Here is a 10,705-nt window from a genome sequence, read left to right on the forward strand (position 1 = left end):
AAAGACTCTGATGCTGGGAGGGACTGGGGGCAAGAGGAGAAGGGGACGACAGAGGATGAGATGGCTGGATGACATCACTGACTCGATGGACGTGAGTCTCAGTGAATTGTGGGAGTTGGTGATGGGCAGGGAGGCCTGGCGTGCTGCGATTCATGGGGTCGCAAAGAGTCGGACATGACTGAGCGACGGATCTGATCTGATCTGATGGGTTTTTCTGGTGGTCCAGTGCTTAAAAATCCACCTGCAATGCAGGGGACACAGGTTTGATTCCTGGTCTGAGAAGATCCCATATGCTGCAGGGCAACTAAGTCCATGCACTGCAACTACTGAGCCTATGAGCTGCAGTTACTGAAGCCTGAGTGCCTAAAGCCTGTGCTTTAGACAAGAGAAGTCACTGCAATGAGAAGCCGGAGCACCGCAACTAGAGAGTAGCTCCTGCTCTCAGCAACTAGAGAAAGTCTCTTGCAGCAACAAAGATCCAGCACAGCTAAAAACAAATAAATATTAAAAAAAAACAAAAACAAAAACACCAAAATATCTACTGAGGATCTACCAGACATTATTCTCAAAACTTTCGATATACCAGTGAACAGATAAGACAAAGATTCCTTCCTGTTCAAGTGGGAGAGACAGAGAATACACAATAACACTAATAAGTAAGGTAGGTGAAGAGGTAATAGGGCTTCTCCATTGGCTCAGCAGTAAAGAATCTGTCTGCTACTCAGAAGACATAAGAGATGTGAGTTCAATCCCTGGGTTGGGAAGATCGCTTGGAGGAGAAAATGGCAAACCCCTCCAGTATTCTTGCCTGGGAAATCCCATGGGCAGAGGCGCCTGGAGTGCTATGGTCCAAAGAATTGGACACGACTGAAGCAACTGAGCACACGCACACACATGCACAAACACATGAAGAGGTGATAAAGGGAAAAGAGCTGGTTATCTGAAGCACAAGGCAAGAGGTGGTGTCCATGCTAAGTAGGGTGGTAAGAAGCTGACATTTGAGAAGAGACTTAGAGGTGACAGTCATGTGTTTCTCTGTGAAGGTTCCCAGCAAAACAATGAAGTAAAGGCCCTGAGGCAGGGCCACGCCTAGAGCGGTCCAAGAGCAGGAAAGAGACCTTGTGGCTGGGAACTTGGCAGGAAATGAGGTCAGAAGGAGTGAGTGAGGAGAAGGGTGCCCAGATGGCCCAGGGCTTCGGAGGCTACTCTGTGGATTTTGGTTTTTGCTCTGAGATGATGTACATTTGCAGTTTTAGATGGAGAGGTGACAGATATTCTGACTTACATGTTTAAACGATCCCCTTTGGGGACTTCTCTGGCAGTCCAGTGGTTAAGACTTCCAATGCAGGGGCCACAGGTTAGGTCCCTGGTTGGGGGACTAAGACCCTGCATGCCGCACGGCACAGCCAAAAAATGTAAACAATAAAAGGATCCCTCTGGCCATTGTATTAAGAACATACTCAGGGTAGGAGGAAGGAGAAACTGGAGTAGAAGGGACAAGGAAATCCAGCTTTGAGGGATGGTGGCTCTGCTGGATTTGGGAACAGGAGATGCTGAGAGGTAGTGGGATTGTGGATATATTTTGAGGAAGGAGTCAATAAGATTTCCAAACACATTGGATACTGGGTGTGAGAGAAAAGCAGGGTCAAGGAGGCTCTCAAGGCCTTTGACCTGAGTGGCTGGAAGAATGGATCTGCCTGATTTAGGAAAAGCAGGAGTGCAGCAGTTTTAGGAGCAGAGCCAAAGGTTCAGCTCTGAACACTGTAATACTGAGATGTTAAGACATAAAACAGAAACATGGGTAGGCAATGGATAAGCAAGTCTGGAGTTTCAGAGAGATGCCTGAGTGCAGACTGCCCCCTGAAGTGGAAGCACGGAGACCTAACCACTGGACCACAACCAAATTCCCTGCCACTGCTGCTGTTGCTATTTCTCCCCCAATCTATAATTTGTGACTCAGAGTAATGAATCCTCCTTTGCTGCCTCACTCTAATGCAGCTTCAATGTGTAACTTCAGTACACTGCAGTTGTATGTGAACAGTTTGTCTTTGCAGATTAACTGTTGTGCTTTGCACTGGGACAGTGATGGTTTAATTTTTAACATTGTGAATATAGTGACTTTGTTTCCTAGGAGTTAGGATAATGAAAATGAGAATGATTATAATACCAATGCCATGGACTTCCCTGGTGGTCCAGTGTTTAAGACTCCTCTCTTCCACTGCAGGGAGCGTGGGGTCAATCCCTGATCCAGGAACTAAGATCCCGTGTGCTGCACAGCATAGCCAAAAAAAAAACAAAACAAACCAACCAACAATGCCAGCATGATCCAAATAGCACCTAAAATACAGACTAAATGTTTATGTGGGCTTCTGAGGTGGATCAGTGGTAAAGAATCCACCTACCAATACAGGAGACACAGGTTCAATCCCTGGTTTGGGAAGATTCTCTGGAGAAGGAAATGGCAACCCATTCATTCCAGTATTCTTGTCTGGGGAATCCCATGGACAGAGGAGCCTGGGGGGCTACAGTCCACGGGATCACAAAGTGTCGGACATGACTGAGCACGATGCACAAATGGAAGGACACATATAACTGAATTAGGAAAGTGAGTAATCAAAATAGATCAGACTGTACACTGTACAGAAAAGAATCTGGGATTGCACATGGTGGAAAAGAGTATCTGAAAGCACATGTGGAAATTGAAACTCACAAGTTCAGGATGAGATAGGCAAGTTCTTCTAAATCTAGCAAAAGTGCATTGGTTTTTCTCCCCAAAAGACACCAAAGCTCAGCTGAAAACAGCAGCCACTGAATTGACACAAACAAGCACAATTAGTGCATTGTTCCCTTGGCTGTTCTATAAAACTGAGAAGAATTACATTTCCTCATTCAGATACTGCAACTAAAATATCTTGTGGGCGAACCAAAGGGGAAATGCTAGAGCATAACAGATGTGTTGGATCCTTACAGTGCAAAACTGATTCCAGCAGCTCTCCCCAATGATCCCACGTTGCACACAGACTCGGCCAAGGCATGGCAGCCACAGCAAATGCTCCCCTACTGATTAGATTCTTTGATTTGAAAACTGGAGTTTCAAATAATCTCTTAAATTTCTACCAAGGTTGCCTTGAAATTGCAGAAGACAAAAGATTGCTGATCTCTTATTTAAATACAAACTGGTGGTGGTGGTTTGGTTGCTAAGTCACGTCCAGCTCTTGTGACCCCATGGACTATAGCTCACTAGGCTCCTCTGTCCATGGGATTCTCCAAGCAAGAATACTGGAGTGGGTTGCCATTTCCTCCTTCAGGGGATCTTCCCAAGCCAGGGATCGAACCCAGTTTCCTGCACTGCAGGTGGATTCTTTACCAACTGAGCTACCAAGACTTTGTTTATTTATCTGCATATTTGGCAGAAAATGCAATTGTAAATTTTGGCAAATCCCATTCAGTGTATAAACTCTTTACCAAAGAAAATGAAAAGATGTTAACCTGCTAAGCATCCTGGACATATTTTGCTAAAAAGAGATGTGATTACTTCCCTGTGATATTGAGGATTTCATAATGCACAATTTTGTCATTTTGCCACTTCCTCAAAATGTTAAGAATTAAATGAGATTTTTTTTTTTTTTTACTTTTCTATTACATAAAATTCACTTTGCCTCGAAACTCTACTCTCAACAGGCCCACATCACACTGATTCCTTGTGTCAGGCCAATGTGATGACATCAAGCTAAACATTCTCTCAACAAAAGCTTTGAAAATGGAATCTTGAGGATTCTGTTTTACCAATAAATGAAAGAAAACAAGACACCCTGAAGACTACAGGCAGTTTACAGAATTATTACTGGAAAAGGAAACAGAAAAAGCAAAAACTATTAAATACTGTACCATCAGACAGGAAGAAATAGGTCATTATTCTGTATAGGTTATACATCTACTTTAAAAAAATATTTACTTTTGGCTGTGCTGGGTCTTCGTTGCTGCACATGGGGGCTACTCTTCGTTGTTATGCCATGGCTTCTCTTATTGCGGGGCACAGGGGCTTCAGTAGCTGTGGTGCATGGGCTTAGCTGCCCTGCACCATGTTGGATTTTCCTGAACCAGGGATCAAATTCGTGTCCCCTGCCTTCGCATGACGATTCTTATCCACTGTGCCATGAGGCAGGTCCTATATCTACTTCAATTAGTACTATTTTATTTGCCGTCTTCTTTTTTAAAGTCTCGCATTTCTATATGCTGAGAACATACGTGCTTCCCTGGACCAGGTTTCCTGTGGCTTGCACACTGCCAGGAACAGACTCTTTGGAGTTGCTCTTTTTCTTCATTTTTCCCATCTGCATTTCCCCCTTTTCCTTGCCAGCACCTCACACTGCTGCATCGCAGTTACCACTTTATCCTCAATGTTGTCTTACTGGGAAGTCAGAGATTTTGCCTTGGGGCTATCTACCCATGCTTGGCAGCCAGCACAGGCCAGAGACGTTGTCCAGGCCTTGGCCCTTGGGAGACTCAGGAGGGTGGGTTCCCCTTATTGCACAAACTTGTCTATGTTCTTGACACTTTATTACTGCTTAATGCTTTTTAGAGTGACACCCTTTCCTTTTGACTGGTTGAACTGACACACCTTGCATCCCATAATTTCTGGCCCATCAGAGGAGGAGGAAAGGATGTTAAGTTATTTGAATCTGACCTTATTTCTATGTCACCACCTCACTGGTAAATATTCACTGTGTTAAAAAGAAATACTATCGTGGGCTTCCCTGGTGGCTCAGTGATAAAGAATCTGCCTGTCAATGCAGGATACACGGGTCCGATCCCTGATCCGGGAAGATCCCACGTTGTGGCGCAATTAAGCCCGTGTGCCACAACTATGGAGCCTGTGCTCTAGAGCCTGAGAGCCTCAACTATTGAATCCACATGCTGCAACTACTGAAGTCCGAGTGCTCTAGAGCCCATACTCCGAAACAAGAGAAGCCTGTTCACCACAACTAGAGAGTATCCCCCGACTCACTGCAACTAGAGAATACCCACACAGCAACGAAGACCCAGCACAGCCAAAAATACAGTTAAAAAATATATATTGTGACACTCATAGGCTCCCAGAATCTGCAAATTCTGTTTTATCAGGGGCTTCAGAATAGGGTCAAAAACTTTCAGAATCTTGTTTCCAAATTAGTGTCATAAAATGTAGTCCATCAAAAATTAGGAATTCCACCAAAGCAGTGGTTCTTGATTGCATTTTGAAATCAATTTTGAAATTGGTATTTAGGGACTTTCCTGGCAGTCCAGTGGTTAAGACTCCAGGCTTTCAATGCTTGGGGTATGGGTTTGATCCCTGGTTGGGGAACTAAAATCCCACAGGCCTTGAAGCCAAAAAAATAAAAGAAAAAGAAAAAAAATCAATGTCTGGGTCTTTCCCCAAGAGATTCTGATTAAACTGGTCTAGGATGTGGCAACAGAACTTTTTTGAAAAGCAGCACATTTTATGATAAAAGCTAGCTTGCTTTCTTTCAAGACTGTCCATTTCTTGAGAGATCTGGCTTCTATTTGCACACATTCTGCCTGAAAGTTTTTGATGGTATAAATGAGGTATTTATCCTTTGAAGATAAATGCTGACTAAACTGTTTATTATCATTCACATAGTGAATGATTATCAACTAAGTATGTTCAGTGACAAGTACAAAATGCTCAGTTCAACCATCAAAGATGAAAATAATGATCCTTGAAGATGCTACTCATTGAAGATTCTGCTTCCTGGTTCACATACTCCTACCTCATCACCTTCACACTTTGACTGGAATTCTGCCTCCTCAGAATTCTGAGCGTTGTCAGCTCACTCAACCATTTCAGCATCCATGCCTGCCCTTCCCCACACTCTTCCCAGTTCTTACCCGCTTCATGCCCACCATTTCTCATTGGCCTCCTGGGTTGACTATAGCTGTTCCTTGTGAACTGAGTCAAGCATTTTGAAGGCATTCTTACTATCTCAATACTCCCACCAACAGTGGCTGTAGTGTGATGTGGTGATGGCATCAGGAGTGACAGGCAGCAAAGGTGGTCAGGATACTGGTGGCTGCTGATGAGGCAGCCATGAGACAGGAACAATAGCAGCTGTGGCCACAGAAGTGAATGGTCACAAGGTGGAGACCACTGAAGAGAACTCAGTGGGTGAAGCAGCCAAGACAGCAGCTCTTTGCTGGAGAACTTTCTACAGAGCTCACCCCAACCAAGTGTGTGGCAAGCAGGAAGTGGCAGGAAATTAAAAACCCAACCCTTGGGACTTCGTTGGTGGCCCAGTGGTTTAAGACTCCACACTTCATTGCAGGAGCCATGGGTTCCACCCCTGATTGGGGGAACTAAGATTCCGCAGGTCAAACTAAGATAAAAATAAAAACAAAGCCCATCTCCTTAGTTCAGTTCAGTCGCTCAGTCGTGTCCGACTTTTTGCGACCCCATGAATCACAGCACGCCAGGCCTCCCTGTCCATCACCAACTCCCGGAGTTCACTCAGACTCACGTCCATCCCCTTAAGCAGCCCTCAATCAAATAAATGGTGGGGGTCAGTGTACAGACACCCTCACCACTCGAGTGGGAAACCTATTTCCACCGCTTCCCAGATTTCCAAGAGGATGAAGCTGTTGTCCACGGTGGTAACTTGCTTGCTAATGCACCTCTGATGAGCTGCCTTCCCATCCCTGTTTCATTTCCCATAATCCTTTCAGTGCTTTCTGGGATCATATCCCAAATCCTTGTCCCAAAGTTTGTTTCTGGGGGAATCCAAGCTAAGCTAATGCATCATGAACCCAGGATTATGATTCAAGCACATATGGCACATAACAAAAACAGACCGTATGCCAAGCCATAAAGTCTCAACATCTTTCCAAAGACTGAAATCATATAAAATGTGTTCCCAGCTCAACTGCAATTAGACAAGGTAACTAGAAAAATCTCTGTATGTTTAGAAATTTAAAAACATAATTTTAAACATGTAAGTGATCTGAGATCAGTGAAAAAAGCAAAATAGCTGTGCTTTGAGGAAAGTTAAGTGTGTATATTAGAAAATGGAAAAGGCTGAAAATCAGTGAGCTAAACATTTAAAAAGTAGAAAACAAAATCAAATCCAAGAAAAGAAGGATTTAACAATAAAGAAGAGATTTAAATTAAAAACAAATATAGAAAGTGGGCACCAACAAAGCCAAGAGTAGATTCTGTGAAAAGATTAATAATAGATACATTCCCGTCAGGACTGACAAAGAAAAAAAGGAAGAGGGCACAAATAACCAACATCAGAAATGAGAAAGGGGACGTCCCTGGTAGTGCAGGGGTTAAGACTTTGCCTTCCAGTGCAGGGGATATGGGTTCAACCCACACTTAGTGGGTTCCAGCTGCATCTTGGCTAAACAGAAGCAATATTGTAACAATTACTTTAAAAATGGTCCACATCAAAAAAAAAAAAAAATCTTACCCAGAGCCTAGGTGGGAACTAAGATCCAACAGCCAGGCAGTGTAGCCAAAAAAAAAAAAAATGGAAATGAAAAAGGGGCCTTTTGTTACAGATTTGATTAGACCTTAAAAAGATAATGAGGATATTAGCAGGACGGTGGCCATGGAAGTCGGAATCCGCTAAGGAGTGTGTAACAACTCACCTGCCGAATCAACTAGCCCTGAAAATGGATGGCGTTGGAGCGTCGGGCCCATAAAAAAAAAACAAAAAAAACAAAAAAAAAAGAAAAAAAAAGATAACGAGGATATTAAAAACAAATTAATAACAATTTAAAAATTCAGATGTGAAAAATTCCTAGAAAATATATTTTACCCAAACAGACACAGGAATAGAAACTGTGAAGTTTCTGTGGGCAAATATAGGCAAAAATTATTTGCAGGCAAATGCCATCAAGAGGCAGTCTTCCTTCTCCCTGCGCCTTTAACCTGGGTTGGCCTCATGACTTATTTGACTAATAGAATGTGGTAAAGGCGGGAACTTTTTTTTTGCTCTCTTGGACCCCTGAATAAAAGTACAGTGTTAGTTGCTTAGTCGTTTTCAACTCTTTCCAACCCAATGGATTGCAGCCCACCAGACTCCTCCATCCATGGGATTTTCCAGGAAAGAATACTGGAGTGGGTTGCCATCTCCTTCTCCAGGAACCCTGAGACCCACCTATTAGGAAGCTGGTCCAGCCTGTTAAAAGAGAGGCCCCTTAGAGATATTCTAAAACAGTCTCCACCTCCACGTTGTTCGTTCTTACCACTTCTTTTAGTCACTTGGAGAGAACCCCACAGCAGCTTACTCAAGTAGAGAGGGCTAGGCTGAAAACATACACAGAAATCTGAGGGCTCAACCCACAGCCCAGGGAAACTGAAGCTGGGCACAGAGAGCCACCGAGACCCACACCACCCTTTCAGGAACCACAGGAAGGGAGAACAATTCACTCTCCACTACCTGGGTTTTCTTGTCTGGGTTTCATGGTGTCAACCTTGGCTGCATAGGACTTCCACCCTGGCTCCTAAGCCAACTAACAACGCCCTTTTGTTTCAGGAATCAAATCCCCTGGAGAGACTCCCGGCTCATTTTTCCAAGCCAGAGTGCAAGCTTTAGGATCTGGTCAGCACTGCGACATGAGTCCCCTCAAAAGAGGAACAACTTATCTGAATAGTGAAGCTGGGTGCAGGCTCTGGACTCGCTCTCTCCTGCACACCTGCCCATCCACCCTCTGCCCTTTAGGACTTGCCTCTGCAGGAAGATGGATCAACCAACTGTGCCAGTGGAGGCTGTGATCCTGAAAACAAAGACGAAGAAGCTGCAGTAGCCACAGCTGGCACCTACCCATCCCCTGAGCATACTCATCCTGTGTGCTGAAGGCTGCTCACTTCATTCCCTGCTGCCCTCTGCTCAGTTTACCACTGAGCCACCAAGGAAGCCAGGGTTAGACCCTGGAAGGATGGAAACCATGACAGAAGAGAAGTCCAGGGCGGCAAACCCTAAGCCACATCCTTCAATGCAGATGTTTTCAATACAAAAGCAAGTATTTTCACCTACACTGCCTCATGCCCCGTGTCTATCACCCAGCTGGTTCTGAATTCAGGCGGCAAGGAGGTCTGTTATTTATTGCCCCCAAAGCCTCAAGGAAACACTCAGTGAAGACTTGGTAAATGCTAGAGCTAAAGGGAGAGAGAGCTCTTCTCCACATCCATGCAGCAGGAACCAGGAAACGGATGTTGGCAGAGCTAAGGACAGAAGAGGGGTCGTCTTAACCCTGGTGAACAGTTGGCATGGCTTGGCTGGTGCCCCAAGACCCCTTTGGTACACTCGGTTAAGGTGGGGAAATGGGACCCCCTCAGGTGCTGAAGGCAGGACTCAAGCCTGGTATACGGTCTTTATACAGTCTTTATTGTGAATCTTGATGTCCAGGGAAGCCAGGCCCACATCCAGGGCCCTCAGCACTCCACCTGGCCATTCTTCAGGGGAGGGGACATCCTGTGGCCAATCACTCATGTCCAGTTTTCCTACAATCCGAAGGGTCCTCAGGAGGCAGGAAGTGGGTGTGCCTGAGGAAAAAAACACATCAGAGTCTACCAGCACCTCTTGTGTGCCTGGCTGGCCCTGGGACCATGCTGGGGAGACTGTGTAGACACAGCAGAGGCTGCCCTGGCAGAGCTCAGACTGGAGGGAAAGGGCATCAGGTGATGACCTCAGCTGTCTTCATGTGAACACCTCGGGAGCAGGGAATTGTCACTACTGGGGTCAGAAATGCAGCGTTCTGTTGGGTTTACAGAGGACCTGCTGTGTACATACAGTATTGTGACAGGTTCCAGGGACCCAGCAGTGGACACAGACACACATCTCTGACTCCAGGGAGGGACAGATAACAAGTGAACAAAAATTCGTTAGCTGATAAATCCCATGAAGAAAACTACGGACTTCCCTGGTGGTCCAGTGGTTAAGAGTCTGCACTCCCAGCTTCCACTGCAGGGGGTACGGGTTAGATCCCGAGTCAGGGAACTAAGATTCCACATGCCTCTCAGACAAGAAAAACAGAAAAAGGAAAGGAAAGACAAAATAACTACATCAGGGTGAAGAGGAGAGTTGTGTGGTGTGTGTGTATGGTGGTACAAGTAGTACTTTATGCGGTCAGCTAAGCTAATAGATGTCTTTATACTATGTTATACTAAATGAGCCTGTGCGTTTGCTATTTTGGAGACCAGAGGATACAGGAGGCCTGAATCTCAATGCCCCCCTCAAAGAGGAAAAGCTACAATTGGGATGTTAAAACAGGGAAAGAGAGGACACTGAGGAGGAGCTGGGTGTGGGGTTAATTACTTTGAGTGCAATGGAGAACCACCTGGCTTTAAAGGAGCAGATGTGACCCAATTTCTGTTTTTAAAAGCTCCTCTGGATATCGCTTATGTGTGGAATCTAAAAAATGGTACAAATGAACTTATTTACAGAACAGAAATAGACTCACAGATGTAGAAAACAAACTTACAGTTACGAAGAGAAAAGGGGAAGTGGGGGATAAATTGAAATAAAACAGATTGTGCGTGTGTGTGTGTGTGTGTGTATATATATACACACACACATATATACACATACACGAAAGAATCAGTGATAGTCCATAGACTGGCTCCTCTGTCCATGGAATTCTCCAGCTAAGGCTATTGGAGTGGGTTGCCATTCCCTCCTCCAGGGGATCTTTTCAACCAGGGACT

At 44.9% G+C, this 10,705-nt stretch overlaps 1 protein-coding gene and 1 long non-coding RNA gene across 3 annotated transcripts in view; one reads left to right on the top strand and one right to left on the bottom strand.

The window, feature by feature from the left end:
- Positions 1–7,592: 7,592 nt before the first annotated feature.
- The window catches only part of LOC104984417, an 11,205-nt gene continuing 8,092 nt past the window's right edge, over positions 7,593–10,705 (top strand). The window contains exon 1 of the long non-coding RNA XR_824748.1: positions 7,593–7,685. This is a non-coding gene — a long non-coding RNA (uncharacterized LOC104984417). The remainder of the gene's footprint in view (positions 7,686–10,705) is intronic.
- Positions 9,350–10,705, bottom strand: part of CHCHD5 (coiled-coil-helix-coiled-coil-helix domain containing 5) — a 6,229-nt gene continuing 4,873 nt past the window's right edge. The window contains exon 4 of one of the 2 annotated variants that reach the window (XM_010834119.1): positions 9,350–9,544. In XM_010834119.1, the coding sequence (XP_010832421.1) occupies positions 9,521–9,544 (24 nt within the window). In that variant the 3' untranslated portion in view covers positions 9,350–9,520. The remainder of the gene's footprint in view (positions 9,545–10,705) is intronic. The other variant, XM_010834118.1, reaches the window with a different exon arrangement.

This window comes from Bison bison, unplaced genomic scaffold, assembly GCF_000754665.1.
Source record: "Bison bison bison isolate TAMUID 2011002044 unplaced genomic scaffold, Bison_UMD1.0 scf7180017864020, whole genome shotgun sequence".
In the NCBI taxonomy this organism is placed as follows: domain Eukaryota; kingdom Metazoa; phylum Chordata; class Mammalia; order Artiodactyla; family Bovidae; genus Bison; species Bison bison.